The 20,809-nt window shown below is 41.6% G+C and overlaps 1 protein-coding gene across 1 annotated transcript in view; it reads right to left on the reverse strand.

Annotated features, from left to right (window-relative positions):
- PHEX (phosphate regulating endopeptidase homolog X-linked) overlaps positions 1-20,809 on the reverse strand; it is a 186,894-nt gene that overhangs the window by 83,924 nt on the left and 82,161 nt on the right. The window contains exon 14 of the mRNA XM_006192807.2: positions 5,740-5,841. Within this exon, the coding sequence (XP_006192869.1) occupies positions 5,740-5,841 (102 nt within the window). The remainder of the gene's footprint in view (positions 1-5,739; positions 5,842-20,809) is intronic.

Raw genomic sequence — 20,809 nt, forward strand, 5'->3', positions numbered from 1 at the left:
GAGACAGTTTGACAGAAGCCCTTCCCTTCCTTTCTTCTACAAAGCAATTTAAAAGGAATATGTGAGACGAAGCAGGAGTGAAGGTACCCAGGGAAAGTGACAGCTCGATGCAGAGTTGTTGGGATTACTAAGTAAGGAAGAGCCAGAAGCAGCCATGCCCACAGGCTGCATGGACAAGGGCAGTGACAAGGAAGAGAGAGGAGGCAGAAGGGGCACTCCCCAAGTCAGCTGTCCCCACACGGGGTGTGTGTGCTCCTTAGAGGCTTCCTCTAGACCCCCGTGACTACTTTGTGTCTCCACTGCATTAATTAACACTTCTCCCCATCTTCTTGGCATCCGTGTCACTGCTGTGCTCTCTGAGGAGTGTGAAAACCCCTGCAGAGAAAGGACCACAACTATCATCTCTGAACCTGCAGCTCCTAGTCCGGCACCTGGCATGCTGTAGGTTCTGGGAATGTTTGTGGAACTGAATTTGCTGAAATAGTGCTAGCATCCAGATGCAGTGAAATGTGTTGTCACCTTAAGGTGAGGAAGGATGGGAAAAGCGCACACCCCAAAGGCTGCATCCTAGTTAGGGAGCCCCCGGGGGTAGATCTTGGAACAAGGATTCAAGAGCAAGCAGTTCACTTAGGACAGGAAAGAAACACCAAACACCAACAGGGGACTGGGAATTGAGTGGAAAAAGACAGGTAGTCAACAAAGGGTATGTGATAAAGCCAACTGTCCATGTAAGTGGCTGGAGTTTACCCCACTGAGGACACCCCGGGAGCCTGTGGAGAAACACACTCAAGGGAGGAGGGGGCTGGGGCACATACACAGCAACTCCCATCAATCACTGGGTTGTACTCATTCCGCAGACCTTTGTGCCCTCTGTGTGGGCAGCGTAGTGGGCTCCAGTGGGAAGAGAAAGCTCTTGCGGAAAACACAGGTGCTGGCAGCTGAAGTCAGACAGGTGTGCAGTGAAATGGCAATGGCAAGGAAGTGGGTCCCCCACCCACACACCCCCAGCAGATCTGGGGTGGTCCTGAAAAATCTTCTTCTCTAAGAAGTCCCCAGGTGAGGCTGCTGCTGCTGCTGGTCTAGAAGCACACCCTGAAAACTACTGGGCTCGGATGTGGGCAGGACACCAACGTGGCTGGTACAGACTAGATACCAGGGCAAATCCAATGCCTATGGCTGGGCGGAGCATAAAGATAAAGGAAACTGGAATGACACCCCAAAATACACCTCTTTGATATAAAAATTATTTTGAGCTAAAGGCAATTGAGAAGAGGCAGATCCAAAAAAAAGCTCCTGCCCTCCTCCAACTTTCCTAAAAGCAGGACATAAATTTTCAAAGTTGTCCTTCCTCTGCTCTCTACCAGGAAGGACAAAAATGGAGTCACTGAGACAACTGTAAACCCTACAGGCCTGGAGACACTCACAGAGGAACCTACATAATGAACTCTGCTAATGAGCCTGCATCTACCATTAGTTTCCCACATACTTACATCCCCACCATCTGCCACCCTTGGAAGTCTAAAACCACTCTCCCTTTGCCTTGCCACTTCTCTACAAACTTATTGTTCTCTGTTGAAGATGGCATATAAGCCAGAGTTCTAAGCCACTTCTCTCAGTTACTCATTTCTCTGTGTTTCTCTCACATATGCATGAGATATGCATGTTAATGAACTTCTGATTTTCTTTTATTAATCTACCTTTTGTTACATGGACTCCAGTCAAAAACTTAGAAGGACAGAAGGTTTTATTTCCTCTCCAACAGAGACAAAGCCAAAGAGGTGAGCTAAACTTCTGTTTGGCCCTCTGAAGGAAAACTCTTCCCCACCTCACCTAAAGCCTGTGCCTGGGAGTCATATGCCAGTGGAGTTGGGACCATTAGGCTGACTTCCTAGGAACTCTCTGTATCTGCTGTGGCCAAGGTTAAGGCCACTCACAGCATCCTGAGGATGCTGCCTCCTTTAGAGTTCCATCAGGGTATTTTCCTCTGGGGCAACAAAGGTCCCAGGGGCAGAGAGCACAAATACTTTAGAAAAAATCCACCTTTTGGCTACAGAATCCAATCCAGCTGGGGACCAGCCGAGTTCAGGAAGCTGCTCCTCCGGATCTGACACAGCTCACCAGCACAAGCCCAGCTCCTGCCACAGGGCAGCCAAAGGCATTGCTGCATCCCTTCCTGCCAGGCCTCAGAATCATTACTAGTGTAGTGACCTTGAGATCCTTCTCCTCTGTTCTGGAAAAGGCAAATCTTCCAGAAGACATTCCCCGAAAATAATCTGTATCATCTGACACTCATTCAATAACCATGATAACCAGAAAAAATAACAGGCCTCCTGTCCTTTGCTGTTTGTTTACAATAAAAGCACATACTTGTAGGGAACACAGAATTCTAAACAAAAATTGGTGCTTATTTGACCATACTAAATTTCCAGTCGAAATCTATACTGTTGGTTTCACAACACAAAACCACTCATGACTTCCTGAGAAATGAGAGGGGAAAGACAGGGAGACAGAGATAACAAATTTATACTTTATTCACGGGAGCAGAGGCATCCTTGTTTATCTTTTACAGCGATCCCCCTTAGCAAAGAGCACGACAAAGCCACATCTCCACACTTCCATTCTGAGACCAGAGTAACCACCACAAAAGCCGAAGTGTTAGGACTTAGCCCACTTCAGGTATCTGGACCCTCTCCCCAGCCAGGAAGCAGGTCACTAGGAAATGCTGAGGTCAACACCCCTTAGAAGACACTGTAATTAACTGCAGTCCAGAGCTTGACGGTGAGGGAAAGGAAAGCTTCTCCCCCCCACAAATCGGAACATTTTTCCAGCTTTCCCAATGGGTTGCCAAGTGACTCAGCACTGGCCCGGTGTGGGCACTATTATTGATGAGAAATCTTCCGCCTGGGTGATATACTGCATACAACACATGCCCAAAGAACAGTGCCAAGTCATACCAGGAAGAGCAGGCGAATTATTCACCTCCACTTCGGATGCAGGCAAATCCTGTCTTAATGCAGGGGCTACTCAGCATCAGAAAGACAAAGCCTTCAGATTGTCAGAGATTTCCACCTAAGATTCAAGGAATTAATAGGCAGAACCTCTCCTTTTTTGTTGACTATTAAAAGGCAATCAAATAGAGAACAGCACAGAAAAAGGGTAAGAAAAAAATAATTTTTCAAAAACAACCCCATAGCAGAAAGCTGCATAACAGCCTTAAGCACCTTCAGTGTTGTCTTTATGAGTGCTACGAGCTCCACCCAGAGGTCATTTCCAGATCTGCATGTTCATTTAATTTGGAAAAAGAAAATCTGCATCTTCTGGGGTCCAGAGCACAACCAGCCTTGGAGAACTGCTGGAAATTCTTGGACATTCCCTCTTTCTTGCCTTTCACTAAAAGAACTGCTCTGAACTCTGAAATGCAAGATATACTCAGGGAACCTGGTGAAATCCAGCAGGACAACCACCTCTCATATTTGCACCTGTCGAGGAACTAGTTTGAGTTCCTGGCAGGTTGAACTCAGCTCAAAGACAGCAGAGTGTTCAAAGAGTACTTTTAGAAGAAAAAGCAAGGGCTCTCACTGAAATAAAATCTAAGACTGGAGAGAAACTCAGAGGGCAAATGAGAATGTGCCTAGTATTAGAAGGACAGAACAATCCTCCTTCAAGGACGCATGGCCACTTCCCTAGAAGGCCACATTTTAAGGCACCCATTCCCTTACGCAATGCAGAAGATCGCCCACTAAAGCAATCACCAGCCATACTCTCCAAAGAACTGATTGCAGTCCCCAGAACATTCCCCTTGTATCCATCCATTCATAACATGCTCACGGTCCTCACCACCCCACCCCCACATCAGTGGGCCCCAGTCAACAAGGCATCAGGCTCAGATCAAGCTCCCAGTGTGTTAGGCTCTCAACTGCCCAGTGCAAGACATGCTCTGTTCCAGATATCACAAGCTACCCCAACAAAGAAATGAAGCCTTCAAAAAACAAAAACAAAAACAAAAACAAAACCCCAATAATATGTTGGTGCAGAAAGTTTCATCTACCATCTGCAAAACTTCTCATCACAGTTCGCGTGCCCCTGCCTTCATCAGCTTGTGCCTTACATGACTTAAGACAGCTTTGACAGATTCTCAAGGAGGGAAAAAAATCAAACATACCCTTTGTCTTCCTCCAACACCCCCACCTCCCTACCACCCAAGTTCTTTCTTCACTATAAACACTGAACGGCCTTTTCGTGTCTATTGACAAAAATATCTATGACAATGTTTATCCACCTCGGGAGTATTAAAGCTCCAGAAAATATTTGTGCTAAACTTCTGCACATTCTTATTTCAACAAGACTAAGCATTCCCAGAATGTTACCCTCTTTTTTTTTTAATAGACTTTATTATTTAGAGTAGTTTTAGGTTCACAGCAAAGCTGAACAGAAAGTACAGTTCCTATATACCTCTGCTCCCACACATGCCAGCCTCCCCCATTATCAACATCCTCCCCCCGCCCAGAGTGGGACACTGGTTACAATCAAAGAAACTGCACTGACATATCATCACTATCCAGCGTCCATAGTTTACATCAGGGCTCACTCTTGGTGCTGCACATTCTATAGGTTTGGACAAATGTATAACGACATGTATCCACTATCATACAGAGAAGCCTCCCTGCTCTAAAACTCCTCTCCTTCTTCATTTCTTGACTATAACGCAAAAATTTCTGTGCTCAGCATGACTCAGTATGGTGGCTCTAAGCAGTGTTCCCAAGGCCTGTGTAGCGGTAAGAATCACTAAGGAGACTGGTTAAAATCACAGATGTTCAGACTGCACCCTCAATCCACTAAATCAGACCTTGCTAGGGAGGGGCCCAGAAAGCTATAGATCATCCAGGCACCCCAGGTGATTGCTATCATGAGAAAACGTTTCAAAAATACCTCTCTAAAGAAGAAATACTCCGAAGTTCAGTCTCCCAGCGGCAAAGCAGCATCCGTTAAGAATACAGGAGGTGTTTCCTACCCAAGTGAGCTCCAGCTCCATCAGAATACCTAGGCTTCAAGATGGGTCCCACTCTTTATTTTTAAACAGCAAGGCTCCTGATACTTTTCTTACTTTCTTCCCTTATCCTGTTGCAGAGCACCAGAAAGTTTTACAGGGCCTAGTAAGTGTCCATTTCTATTAGGAAATATTTTTGGATTCCTACACAATGGTCTACTATTGGTCTACAGTTTAAAAGCATGCCGTTTGGATCATTTGTGCAAAGTGATGGTTTAGAAAGTAGATCTGCTTGGTTACAGGAAAGGATTTGCCCGAGGACATCAGCACACATCATGCAAGGAGCAGAAGGACACACAGCCAATATGGGTTTTTCTTCTGTGTGCCTTGAGGGCTCCTCTGCCAGCTGCTCCCCCTGGCTCCCCACCGCTCTGCATTCTGCCACAGCCAATGAAGGTTTATGGCAAAATTCGCTGGGCCACAAGCCATGTGGCTCTTACAGACGGCAATTAGGAGAGAAGGAAAGGCCCAATTACAAGGTGTTTGAAAATACAGTTTGAAAAAGTCAGATCTTGTTTTCTTTTACCTCCTGGTAATAAAATCTATGTATTCATCTCAAAACAGACACGGAACTCTGGGGTCATTCAGAGTCAACAGCTCAGTCAATATAAAAATCCACTACATGGTCAATGTGGAACATGAAAACCCATTATGTCAGAAGTCATACTATTTTCATCAAAAGGAATCCTTACCTTTTCTTTGGCTTTCCATTTTGTCCCTGCATCCATCCACTCATTTTCTTTCTCCAGCATGTCAACAAAGGCCCATCGAACACCCTCAATCAATTCCTCCATCTACAAGGAAATATGCAAAGAAGCAGGTCAAAACCAAAAAGCTCCAGACAGGTTTTCTAGGCCATAAGAAACAGTTCAGTGCTAAACACGGTGGGGAAAAGGCTCCTTTCAGCTTGATTCCATGCTCTGGCCACATTTCTTTTCCTGAGAAAATGCCTTTTTTCCCCCCATTGCTAGAAGGAAACTAACCATTTCTTTCCTTGAGAACAATTTGATGGCTCAGTTTTAAAAAGATTATATGGGGAAAAGAATTTGCCATAGGTTATGACTAATAACTTAACTGCAGATACTATATTAGCCCAGTCTCATCAAGGTTGCAACTAATTTTAATAGTTTACTAAGGGTTTGAGAAAAACAAGCCAAGGCATGGGCTGTGTACTTCAGACAAGTACTGCAGAAGAAAGTGAACAGTTGAAAAAGACACTGTTAACAGAGAAACAGGCAGGGAGAGCCAGCACCCTAAAGGACACTTTTCTGACACAAATCAGACTTAGCACAGGACCCCAGTTCTCTCCAAATTAGAGCCAGTGCTTAAATCAAATGCTTGGCTGTTCTCTGTCATCTTCCTCCTCTCATCTCTCCTCCCTGACAGCTCAGAAAAGTCTTCAGTTATTTCCAATCTAAAATGGTAGGTCGAAAGGGGCTGCAACAGAAAGGCTATCTTCTGAAAGACCTGTTTCAAAGTCTTCCAACAGTGAGACCACACCCACACTGATGACCTGTTTGCCCTGGCTTTTCTTCGAGCATACATGGGTCAGCAGAGAGGACTGGGGGAGTGGAGCTGTGTAGAGATGCTCACATTTAACTTCACAGGTCCACACGGAGCAGTCTGGGGAGGACCTGCCTGTCTAGGGGTGCGAATCCCTGGAAATGCCATTCTCCTGCACAGATGCTTCAGTTTTCCTAATAGGACACTAAAGAAAGAATAAAATATTAGGTTTGGCACCAAAATTAAGTTTTCCATTTGAGTTTATGGGATTGTAAATCCTTTTTTGGCATTAATTCTGGAAGGAAAGAAGTTTAGATGTTTCCTTGGTTCTAGAATGAACTGTCGGCAGAAGTTTTTTTTTGTTTAATAAGTTTTCAGCTCTGTTTTCAGTTCAATAACAGTTGTAAGAGAGCTGTAAATCAGTGGGCTGGGTTCCATCATATGTAAATAAGAACAAACAGCAGATGGAAGGGGGAGGACTTCACAGTTATTTCTTCCCAACTTGGTAAAAATATTAAAAGAAAAGAAATCTGAACTTGGGATTGGGGCATGATAAAAACATGAGATGACAGAAGGGAAATCATTAAGTCACTGGCTCTTAACCCTGTCTGTACACTGGAGTCTTTGGGAGGAGCTTTAAACAAACCTGAGGCCTGAGCCTCAGGGTGCTGAATGACGTCACTGTTGCAATGTGAGGCCGGAGCACTAGGATTTTAAAGCCCCCCGGGTACTCTACTGCGCAGCCAGGATGAAGACTCACTGGGCTAAGGGAAGCCCTTATTTTACAGACAAGGAAATTAACAGCCAAGAGAGTCCACAATCTGTCCTAGCTCTTACAGGTATGGAGGGTCAGAGCCAGGACCTTATCACAAAGCTAAATGACAGTTGTGAGCTCAGAACTTCCAGGAGCAACAGAGGTGTTCCTCATAAATCAGAGGAAAATACTAAGAAAGTAGAAGAAAACCAAGAGATGCAGCAGTGACAATTTCAAACAGAAACCCCACAGAAGGAGGGTGCTAAACCAACCAGGAAATCTTCAGGGACTACATTTTTTGCCTGTGCAGCCACCAGCACCCGTTAAGTCTTTATGACATCACTGTAGGGGAGCAAAATTTGCCACTCTAAAATGTTTCTTTGGTATATCGTTTTAAGCTGATTATTTCCTGAGAAACAGCAGATATGGGAAGAGATCTGGGAACCAAGTAGGAGTCACTCTTTTATGAGAAACATCTATATCCGTGTCTCCCTCTCTGTACCCAGAAGAGGAAGATGACCAAATCTGGGGAAATTTATCAATGGGGAAGGCAGTGACCTGAATCTGCATCACAATCACCTTGCTTATTGTGCTTTTCCTGATAATCTCCCGTAGCTGATTCTCCTCACCCCCAACATCCTCTGTTTTTAGCTGAAGATGGTATATAAGGTGAGGGCTCGGGTCATTTTGATGAGTTACTCAGTTTTCCCAGGTCTCTCCCACATACACATGTTATTAAACTTTGTATGGTTTTCTCCTGTTAATATGTTTCATGTCAATGTAACTCTGAGGCCAGACAGAAGAACTCACAGAAGGGCAGAGGGAAATTTCTTCCTCCCTGACATCATCATGCAGCAACACACATCAGCCAGCCCATCACCTTCACATAAAAAGAGAAACAGTATCTTCCCAAACAAGGGAGGAGCAATAGGAATGGAAACAAATGGGTGTGTTCATTAATTCACCAACCAAATCAACAGAACCAGGTGATTGATTTTATGTGGGGAGGTGAGGAATAGGAGGGAACAGTCAGATTCATTTTCAGGCTTCAGGCATAGGCAACTAGGTGGATACTGCCACCATTTTCTTTTTCTTTCCTTTGTTTTTATTTTGTTTTGTTTTTGTGTGGTTTTTTTTTTTTTTTGCATTTAAAAAAATTGAGGTATAACTGACATACATTATATTAGTTTCAGATGTACAACATGATTCGCTATTTGTATATATTATGAAATGATCGCAACAATATATCTAGTTAACATTCATCACCACATATAGTTACAGAAATCTTTTTCCCTTGTGATAACTTTTTAGATCTACTCTCTTAGCAACTTTCAAACATGCAATTCAGCATTATAAACCACAGTCACTGGGAGAGAAAGAGGGCTGAGGACAGAGGCCAGACCTCAGGGGGAAGTGGAGACATCAAGTCTAGATGACCCAGTCGAGGAGGGCTGTCTAGGAAAGAGAGAAAGCAAAGACAGGGCACAAGGGGATATAGGGTTAAGAGAGGGTTCTGAGGGTGTTGTGTTTGGGTTGTGTGCATCTGTTTGTTGCTGCTGCAGTTGTGGTTGTTGATCATGTGAGAGATTTTACCATATTTAAATATTGATGGACATTCAACAAGAAGACAACTTGCTTTAAAAAACATGAGCCAAAAACCTTACCAGACATATCACTGAAGAAGACCTACAGATGGCAAATAAACATGAAAAGATGCTCCATATCACATGTTATCAGGGAAATGCAAACTAAAACAATGAGATATCACTACACACCGATTAGAATGGCCAAAGTCCACAACACTGACAATACCAAGTGCTGACGAGGATGTGGGCCACTCACTGCTGGTGGGAATGCTAAACAGTAGAGCCATTTTAGAAGACAGTTTGGTAGCTTTGTTACAAAACTAAACATACTTTTACCATACAATCCAGCCATCACATTCTTTGGTGTAAGGATTATCTCAAGCTTTGGTGTAAGGATTATCTCAAGCTGATTATTTTCAAGAAACAGCACACAGGAAAAGCTCTGAAAACCAAGAGGTTACCCTCTTGGAAGAGATAACTGCATTTATAAGGGAAATTTGCACCCGTAAGGGTGTCTCCCTCTCTGTACCAGGAAGAGGAAGTTGACTAAATCTCTAGAAACTTATCAGTGGAGAAGTCAAAACTTAAATCTGTGTACAACCAGAACCCTTGTTTATTGTGCTTTTCCTGATAACCTCCCTTAACTGCTCCCCCACCCCCAAACATCTTCTTTGTCTTTAGCTGGAGATGGTATTTAAGGTGTTTGGGCCATTTTAGGAAGCTACTCAGTTTTCCTGGGTCTCTCTCATGTATACAGGAGATACACATGTTATTAAACTTGTTTTTCTCCTCTTATTTGTCTTTTTATTACAGGAAGGTCTCAGCTAAGAACCTAGAAGGGGAGAGGGAATTTTTTTTCCTCCTCCTACATTGCAAACCTAAAACTGCTCTAAAAAAAATTAAGTCTTTAAAAAAAAAATAAAGTCTTTTGCAGGAAAGAAAAATTTTAAAAAAGGAAGAAAAACAATGGAAATGATCCAGTAAAGAGGAGGTGGTGAAAACACAGGAGAAAAAACAAAAGACACGTATGGTCCCTGAGAGGGCAAAGGGGGATGGGATTCAGGGAATATATGGAAGGATTCACCTGAGACATGAGACAGGATTATGAGAGGTGAGGATTATGAGAGGCGAGGAGCATAAAATGATGGACAGGAACGTAGAAGAATCTACAGATAAGACGGTGGAAAGGTGAGAGTCCTAGCAGAATGGCATGTCTTTTCTCTATGAAATAGGAGCAAGATCATCTGCTAAAAGGAAGGTCTCTCTAAAAAGTTCCATCTCCTCACACACAGCTATCTGCATCCTGGCAGCATGAACATGTGAAGGAAAAACGGGGCTGGTCTAACAAGATAACTCACAAATCTAAGTATTGGAATACTGATCTGAGTTCTGCTAGACTAACTTGTAAATCTAGGTTAATTAGTGTTGGTTTGCTGTTTATGTTTTTTGCTACCAGCTGGGTTTTCAAAGATACATATCTGGCTTTGGAATGTTGGTTTGCTGCCTCCCCGCCTCCACTTTTGTGATGACAATGCTGCTAAAGCTGTTCCATGCCTATTGGCCGAATACCCCAAGCTTGTACTTTACCCATAAAACCTCATGTGCACATCTTGAAGGTGCTCAGAGCTTCGGAGCAGAAGCCCCTCTGAGCCCACTGGCGTAATACATCTGAGTACTCCAACCCTCCGAGTGGTGCTTGTTTCTTGACTGCCCTGTCGTTTCTGTAACAAACATACTGGTAGGAAGAGGGGTATTCACAGATGAGGACAAAGAGGGCAATGAAAGGTTTCCTCTCAACACCCTATCCAAAATGTCACCATAATAGAAAGCCCCTAAAGAATATGTAAAAAGCTGAATATATCCAAGGAAAATATTTATATGAAGGAGTACAAAAGCTAATCTGCTTTCACAATGGTTGAAAATAAATTAGTTAATCAAATAAAACAAGCACTCTCCAAGCCAAAGAGATCTTGGCAAATGTGTATTTTGGAATTTGGGGATTTTCACAGTGAATCTTAAGGTCATTTTGCCTCTATTCTCTTTGGAGCATTTTTATGAAGTATGGATGATTATTAAAATAGGCTGACTGCTTCCAGATACCTCTCCCTAAGCACCTTGGTTTCTTAGGACTCTCCTTGGCCATTCCTGGGTGATAACAATGGCTTTTTAATTCATTAACATTTTAATCATTTTGCATAGTTTTCAAAGCTCTCTGTCTGTACCTTGCTGATTGGCATTCCAAATGGAAATATAGTGACAAAAACATTTCAGCCTATTGCTGGGATGAAGAATGACTAACAGTTGATTCATATGCAGCTCCCTTCCTCCTCTTCCTTTCCTTCTTGCACCCTTCCCTCCCCTTACTGAGACAGGAGGAAAGGGGACAGGGCACAACCACTGAAGGAATGACACAGCCATTGAGGACAGGACAACTGTTTAGAACCAAGATGGTGGAGGATTCTACTTCCAGTAGACTTTGAGCCTCATGGCACACCCACAGGCGCCATGACAATTTCCAGACCAAAGGTCAAAAACTGGGCGGGGGCCTGATTCCTGGAACTCTCCACCCCTTCCCCCAAAATAGGTGGAATAATCCTCCTACTTGTTAGCAATATGAAATTACTGAGCCCATGAAAACTAACAACCCCACTCACGGTCGCTCTCGCTCTCTCTTGCCATCTGAGACTCTGTCTATGGAGTACATATCTCCCAGAATAAACTTGCTTTTACTTTACTATGCCTCGCTCTTGAATTCTTTCCTGTGCGACAAAACAAGAACTTATATTCTCCAACATCATTACCACCTCTAACTTCCCTAAACCTGCACTTTGATAACTCAATCTTTTTGTGACCCTCTTACAGATGTAAAAATCGAAGCACAGTCAGCCCTCTGTATCTGCAGGTTCCACATCCATGGATTCAAACAAACACAAATTGAAAATATTTAGGGAAAAAAATTTCAGAAAGCTCCAAAAACCAGAACTCGAATTTGCAGCCTGCCAGCAACTATTGTTATAGCATTTGTATTGTACTAGATACTATAAGTAACACAGAGAGACGATTTAAAGTATATGGGAGGATATGTGTAGGTTATACACAAATATTACACCATTTTATATTAGGGACTTGAGCATCCACAGATTTTGGTATCCGCAGGGGGTCCTGGAATCAATCACCCACGAATGCAGAGGGATGGCTGTAATCGCTCTCCTTTTTTCTTTCCCTGTGAGCCTCGGCTGGTCTCTGCCCTAGTCCTCTGAGGCACCACCACTCCCCATCCCAGGCCCCATCACAGATTTTCAGTTTTTTCTTTTTGCACATGTTACAGATTTATTGTATAACATTTTCTGTGAAATGGTACTGAACTACCTCAGGAGACTTTAAGAACAAGGGAAATCTCTGAAGGTGATTAATGTCATTACTTGGCATGTCAATGCAAATAAGAGAAATAATGATTTTAGTATGCTGGATCTAGAAGATAAATTACCGAACACTTCTGATTTTTATCTTCAGAGTACTTTACACCATCACATAATAACATCACCTTCAGTCAAGTCATGTTCCCTGAGGCAGAAAAAGCCTGATATAATTTTTAAATAAGAAAAAAAGACAGAAATACTATTTCTTCACCAAAACTTGACCTAATGCCCCAACCAGCCAGCCTATAACATTAATAGAAATCACCTAAATTGGAAGTCATAAGGTGAAGTTATCCATAGAAAATATTTATTTAGAGTCAAAAATCAAAACATAACATATAAAAATTAACCCAAGTGTTATGGTAAAATTTGCCACATTCAGGATAAGAGTCCTCCAGGTAAAGCAGCATTTTGTTAAGCATCTACTTCTTTCAGATTTTACGAATCCACACTGAAAACAGAGCTCATTTGGTCAGCCTATGGGCAGTTGGTAATTGTTTTTCTCAATGTTATTTAAAAGTGGTTTTCCCTTTTCACTCTTTGCATCCAGGGTTTTGCCCATAGCATCCTACATCAGACACCAGACCCTGGTGAGTCCCAAATGCATATGCATACATCTGTTACCTTTCCAGCAAAGGTTTTTTTTTAAAAGAGATTCTTCTGAGTTAGTACATTAAAACTGTCTCAACTATTCCTCTTTTGACCCCTCTTTACCCCTTCTCCCCTCACTTAGACATCGGAACTTTGTGTTCTATACAAATGGATCAAGATGGGTTTATTAATGCATTTGAAGGGACATATGCCAATATTGCTTTGAGAATAAGTGAAACCAAGCTGGGCCTTGAAGGGCCTTCCTGGTGACAGACCCCTCTGTGTTCCTTGCTTCTTGTTTGAAGAAAAAGCTTTAGTCTCCCAGACCTTCCTCAAGTTCCAAACAGCAGACTCAAGCAGTTAATGATGAGAGAAATGAGGGAATGCATAAACAAAGGAAAATCAATCAAGCAAAAAGTAATGATAGTTTATGTAATAGTTCAGAAACAGAGTCACAGGACTCTTAGTTCCTGCTCAAGAGATATAAATAACAATCTGCCACATAACCTTGAGGTGGTTTATAGAAACCAAGACCCCACCAGATGGAAACCACTGACCACAAGCATGTAGACCCCAGACTATCTGGAACCAGAACACTGATGACTGAGATTCTTATAACATCACTGTTATCTCACCACCAACCAATCAGAAGAATGTCAATGAGCTGATCACACACTCTGCGACCCTCACTCCTAATGTTTCCTTTAAAACCTTTGTCCAAAATCCATCAAGGAGTATGGGTCTTGTGAGAATTACCTGCCTACTCTCTTTGCTTGGCACCCTGCAAATAAATGCTGTACTTTCATTCACCACAATCCAGCATCAGTAGACTGACTTTGCTGCACATCGGGGGAGCAAATTCAAGTTCAGTTCGATAACAGAAGAGGTCAGTTCACCTCACTGTCAGTTGTAGTTTCCTCCAAAGCTTTGTCTCTGGCAATAAAGAAATCCTACACGGCCAACTAAGATCCTACCTCATACCTATGAATCCAAAACACTTAAATCCACGCTTTCAGTCCCTTCTCTGAGTTCCTGTTAGTCTTATAATCAGAACAATATAGATGTGTGTTTAATTGCCATTATATTTATTTGGTCTCCCCAACAAATCCACAACCTGTGAGAACAGGAATCATGATTTAGATCAAATGAGATCATGGACATGTAAGCAAACTAAAAACTGTTGAAGGAGAGCAGAATTTGCCACCCCAAAACACACATTCTTGGCATGAGGATTATTTTACATTTTAGGCTGATTATTTTTAGGAAACAGCAGTCTAAGAGAAGCTCAGAAAATGAAAAAGTTGCCCTTTTATAAGGAGGATTTACATTTATAAGGGAAATCATCATTTGAAAGAGTATCTTCCTCTGTACTCTGAAGATGTCATGATTAAATCTCTAGATGCTCTTATCAACAGAGAAGGCAAGACTTAAATCTGTATAACAACCATACCCTTGTTTACTATTCTTTGCCCAGTAATCTCCCATAACTGGCTTCCCTCCTCCACAACATCTTTTGACTCTTGAGATGGTATTTCAGAAGATGGCGTGGGCCATTTGGGGGAGTTAGGTAGTCCTCCCAGGTCTCACCCACGTATACAGGAAGTATACATGCTATAAAACGTCTGTTTCCTGATAATCCGTCTTTTTTTTTTTTTCATTACAGAGGGGTCTCAGACAAGAACGTAGAAGGGTAAAGAGAAAAATGTTTCTTCCCCTACAGTGTTCTGCAAATTTTATGTTGTTAATTTTATGATTTCATATTTTTTTGTTATGATTTCATATCTTATACTGTTAGTTTTATGATTTCATATCTCACATGATACGACATTGCACATGATATGATTTCGTATCTCACATAATACATATATAGATGTGGGTATCTAGCAAAGAAGTAAAATTTAATCAAATATCATGTTAGTATACAACAGTTATTCCAGCAGTTATTCCAAATATAAACTTTAATGGAAATCAAATGACTCCGTAAGTTAGTCCAGTCCATCTGAGACTGATGATGACAATGTAGTACAGGACAGATAGTTAAGAATGGATTAAAAAACATATACACACACACACACACACGTGAGTGTGTGTATATCTGATAGAAATAGCTGTTGGCTGATAGAGTTCATAAAGAAAAAGAAAAAAATCTTCAAGTTTAATTATGTGTATTAATCTTAAAATAATGTAATTTTAATGAAATTCTTAAAAGGCCTAATGTTGAAGAGATTTTTCTCTTTAATATATTCAGAAATTATAAATAGTATCTTAATAAAACATAATATTAAAAAGTCTCCAATCTCCCCATTGGTCTAGAGCAGGACATGGCTCTTTAAGTTGTAACCACTTGATTAGTGAATGTGAGAAATGAAAATTATTATCAACAATTCATGTGACTAACTGAAGGAATAGGCTCTAATCTAGGGGAAGTTCCTAAAACTTTTCTTTGTGGCAACTGTCACTTTACTAGAAATACAGACATTAAATATATCAATGTACTAATAAATATTAACTGTCCACTGACTCATAATTTATACTGTAACTATTTATAAAAATGAGTTTGAATTGGTTCCTGATAAAAATATAATAAAGGCATTGACTTAACAAGTAAAGAAGAGATCCATATTAAGGTTGGGAAAGTAGTAGAGTCAGAAAAACTAAGAATAGTTAGAAAATGCTGAGGTTTCTGGCAGCCACGCGAGCTATAAAACAAATCATATCAATTTGTCAGGATTAACAAACTTGCAAAGCTATTAAAAATGCTGGCAAAAGGGAAAAAAAAGAATATCAGGTTATTTTGGCCCCAGATATGCTATAAAGCTATGTGCTAGTCTGGTGGTGCAGGAGTTTAGCATGTCCTTTTACCAAAAAGCATAAGGCTAGGGTTGAGGTAATAAAAGTAAATCATATTTACTGGGTATGAACAGATAGACTGTGTTCTAATTTTATAACTCATATTTTTCTATTTCCTACTTTCCCACTCTGAGATGAAATGGATCAGAGAGTAGAATAATATTTCGAAATCAACCAGTCTCAAAAAAAAAAAAAAAAAAAAAGAAGTCAACCAGTCTCACAATGGTCTAGTCCTTTGGCTATGGATAAACTCGCTCCAGCAAGGAATTCTGCTTGGTCACTTCCAAAACTCAGCTCTGTTGCAGGGTCCAAGTGCTTTCTTTCAGTTAATGAATTTCCAGTACAAGGTCTTCATGGCCCACAGGTCTGATCAGATCTGCTTGAAAAGACTGTGGCTGATAATATGTGACAAAGGCAACAGTGTCCAGCGTTACCCAGAGATGGAGATGACAAACAAGAACATTGGGCCAAATGTGTCATCACCGTGACAGCACAGTTGAGGACAAGGGTACAAGCAGTGTCCACACTTATTTCGAAAGAATTCCCAATGAGCTTTCTAAATTACTTGTTTTGCTGGATGTCATTTTACCAAAAGATGCTTAAAAAGAGCTGTCAGGATTGGGGTCTGATGACATCTGCTATAATAAGATTTAAGCCCACATAGAGTTGTGAAACCTGGATCTGTTATAGAAATTATATTTGGCTCCTTGTGTAGTTTCATGAGACTCTCCTATGAGACAGATTTAGCATTAAATGATAGGGCAGGTTCTGGAACGTGGCCAGGGCACTAGCATTAAAAGGACCTTTATCCCAACCGGAAGCTACTGCACTGGGCAGTATGGAGGAGTAGACCAGCCAACCCCTCAGGCAGCTCCCTCACCCTCACTCTGTTGAAGATAAATTAGAAAGAAGAGATTGCAGTGCAGGAGAGCTGCCACAGTTCTTTGACGGTGTGAATTCTCCCCTCAGGATTAGCCTTGGGCACGGAACACAGCACTAACAGTAGCTGACATCCCCAGGCACACATGGTGCTATGCCTTCTACATGGATTATCTCACGCAGGCCTCATCACAAACTAGCCAGGTAGGCACTGTTTGTATCCCTATCTACAACTCACTGCAGCAGCGGCTTTAACTCTATACCCCCTTGCCTCTAGCCACGGCCTCTGCTGTGAGATCTTTAGCTAAATACGCAGAGTCTGTTTCCCCCTCTGTCGATCTGGACTGGCCGCGTGGCTTGGTTTGGACAACAGAATGCAGAAATGACATTATGCCAGTTCTGAGCCTGGGCCTCAGGAAGCCTCATGTGCCTCAGCAGGCTCACCTGCACATCTGCCATGGCAGGGAGAACGTGCCCAGGCTAGCCGGCTAATGGAGGTAAAGCACATGGAGCAGAGCCGAGTCATCCTGATCCCCTCTGCCGAAGCCAGCTAAAACCAGCCAACCCCCAGACATTCAAGAAGTCTAGCCAAGATAAGCAGAGCTGCCCAGGGGACAACCAAGTGACTCCAGATGCATCAGCCATAACTGCTGATTGGTGAAGGCCACTGAAGCTTTGAGAGTGGTACCCAGCATTACTACTGTAGCAGCAGAAACTCATGTATCATCAGACAGAGACACAAAGAGGGTAATTTGCCCAAATTGAGAAGAGTATAGCTGGGCTATGAGACGCTAACTCAAGCTTTCAGAAAATCAGATGTAACTTCTCCATGAGGTCAATATTAAAGCCCTTTAAAACTCAAATCATTTGGTTTGCCTTAATTCAGACAGGTCTTCCGTAAAGACCCAGAGAAACTGATCCTGACATTATAGCTGATACCATTAACTAGGCAAACAGAAACAGGGACACTTGATAGCCGGGTAGAATACCCTTTCTTTGTAGGAGCTGTGTTGAAGGAAGCTTTATCTTTATCAGTACAATGGCTGGACTGAGAGCAACCCTTGAGAAGCAGCATCCTCAAGGAGTGAAGAACCCCTCAGTATAAGGGCATTGCTGTAATGCATGACACTGACTTTCATGTGACTTCTGCCACTAACGTTAGAGTTACATCTCATTTACTCAACCACTGAGAGAAACGGTGAGCAGGGGAATTGAAGAACTTGAATATTAATGGCAGTAAATCAATTCAATTATCTCAGCTAACTAATGAGGTGAACTCCTAGTGTAGGGAGGTTGCAAGTTCAAACTCCACCACTGCTATTGGACCCATGTGGGTACTTAAGTCTTTGGCACCAGCTGCAGCAGTATGGGGTGGGAGGAGAAAACTGTTCTTAGGGTAAGAATTACTACCAGAATTGCTCATGCAGAGCACTCAGAGAATTGGAAGATACTGCAGGTCATCTATGGCATTACTTGGGGACATGAACAATGTCCTTACCACAAAGGGAAAAAGGAATAAGACGCTAGAGTGCAGGAGAAATCAGTGAATTGTTTTACACACTAAGTAAAGTTTTAATTTTTCATTTAATAAAGTCTAAATCTGAAGGATAATGAAAGATTCATTCCTCTTTAACTAAATTAACCTTCTGCATACAGAATGTTTTAATGTATAATAAGAGACAGGTGACTTTACCTTTGATTTGAGGGTTGAGAAAGAGTCTCTCTTTAACCAAACTTCAGTCCAGTTCCTTTGAGCCCTTCTCGACCAGGCCTCAACCTTGGCCCCATCCTGTCCTCGCCAGGTTTGCATGGCCCAGTTTTAGCAAGAATTCTGGTAAGTCAATTCAGAGAGAATTCCCTCCACCCTTGATATGTGAGCACCCTCCATGCCTGGTCAAATTCTTTATATCCCACCCGTGACATCTCAGCACCCTGGCCTGCCTTCAGCAAAAGTCGCCTGACCCCTGAAGGTTTCCTCGTAGTAATTTCCCACCCACTGGCCCTCTCACTCTGCTCATTGGCCATAAATCCCCAGCTGTCCTTGTCATATTCAGAGTTGAGCCCAATCTCTCTCCCCTACTTTGAAAGTCTTAACACCCTTTGCAATAGTTGTGAATAAAGTCTTCCTTATCATTTTAACAGGTATCAGAATAATGTTTTCTTTAACAGGAGCCTATAACAAAAACAGAAAATATGAGGGATTAGCAACAAAATGCCTATTGGCAGAGTTGAGATATATGAATAAAGATAAGTAATTTGGGGACAGGTCTAAAGTGAAATGAAATCATGTGGTTTAATAACTTAGCTCAGCCAAAATGTTCAAATGGGAACTCCAATTTCCTTAAATTTTCTAGAACTACAATTAAAGCACAAAGCATAAAGATCTTTTTTTTCCCTTTTCATCATCAATACAAAAGAAAATCTTTCTTTGACACAGATGTTTACATCTGTGTCTGCCTTAGTAATTGAAAAAGGGTAAACATTTTTAAAAGATTGTTTTGATGAGAAATCCTACAGAGCCTTGGGTCACCATTCCAAACATCAGGGATCACTCCTCAGAATGATACATGTAGAAGATACTGGAAATTGAGCTCAGTGTATGGACTGAGTCAAAGATACACCTCAAATGTTGCTCTTAGATGCAATCTCTGATAATCAGCTTGCTTCTTATTGTTTCCCTCTTTCTTCTAAAAATTAAATGAACACAAAAAATGCAATGTCAGCTGGTTAAATGAATTAAGCTTTCACTCTATTTGTCTTTAAAATACTGACATACTAGAGGAAAAATCTATTCCAACTGTTCCTTACCTCTAAAATGCTAAGAAATAAGAAATATGTGCCTTTTATAAGATTGTAATACATGAATAAACAATTTCCTAATAAGAGCGAACTAACTGTAGGACAAGCACTAAGAAGTATCCTCATTATGACTGTTCTCATTCCAGTCATAAAAAATGGTGAAGACTCGAGTGTTTTTCTGAGAGAAGCAACGTAACAGAATACTGGCTTAAAGACAAATTATTTGGGTTTGAACTCCCACCTAAACCATTTTCAAGCTGTATGATGTTGCAGAATTAAACTCTGAGCCTCAGTGTCCTTATCTGGAAAATGGGGGCAATAATAGCAATTGTATGGCCATTGTGAGGATTAAATGAGTTAATACACCAGAAGCACTTAGAATGAGTATTAGACAGTCATCTAAATCTCAATGAAAATTAGCTACTTTATTATCATCACCAGATTTCATGAACATAATATATCCATCATTGCGATCTTCACATGGACATGGATACCTATCTGGGGCATTTACTCATACACTACAGATATAAACTATCATTAACAATAAAAAGGAAATGGAAGAGAAAAATAATAAGTAACAACTTTAGGCATCCCTGCCCACACACACATACCTCTAAATCCCCTCTCCTGTCATTTAGGTCATGAGCCTACAGATCAGGATTTGTCACAGTAGAACGAGAGCATCATCTCTGTTTATAGTGACAATCCAGTGTGAATTCTGAGAGTTCCACTTTCATATCTTGTATATAACTTTCCACAAAAGCAACTTGTTAAATGTTCAGTTAATATGCTGTGTTTTTTAAATATGTATTATCTTTTCTAAATAAGATTTTAAAATCAAAGAAGTTCTCTGACAGACAAGGTCCTGATTTTTGGTTCTGAGAACTGCGAGAAAATGCTAGTATAAAAGGCACAAAATGGTATCCCAAGGACATATTTAGTTTGGCTTCCAAAGTACTGACCAAGATTTAAAATGTGGGAGATTTCACATAAAAATCCGTATTTCTGACTTCTCTCAAAAAACAAAAAACAAACCCAGAAACCTAGCAAACCTCGATAGAGACCTTGCATAAATACAGCCTGCCGACTGCTGAACAGCACACTCATTCCTATTCACCACTACTGTGTCCCAGACACCGACGACCAGGGGCAACTGTCACTTATCACTGCTCTTGCCCTGGCTTCTGCTGACACCCAGCCAGCTTTACTACTGTACATTATTTGAAGTTCCTCATGGGCTGTGAGGGTATTTGAGCTTGGAACCCCTGGCTTTTGACTTGACCAAGTTCTCTGCACCTTTCAGGCACTAAACACCTTTAATTTGCCAAATCCATACCACCCAGTCCCTGAGCCAGTGAGAACCAAGCCTCCAAGGTGTTTA

This window comes from Camelus ferus, chromosome X (genome assembly GCF_009834535.1).
Source record: "Camelus ferus isolate YT-003-E chromosome X, BCGSAC_Cfer_1.0, whole genome shotgun sequence".
In the NCBI taxonomy this organism is placed as follows: Eukaryota; Metazoa; Chordata; class Mammalia; order Artiodactyla; family Camelidae; genus Camelus; species Camelus ferus.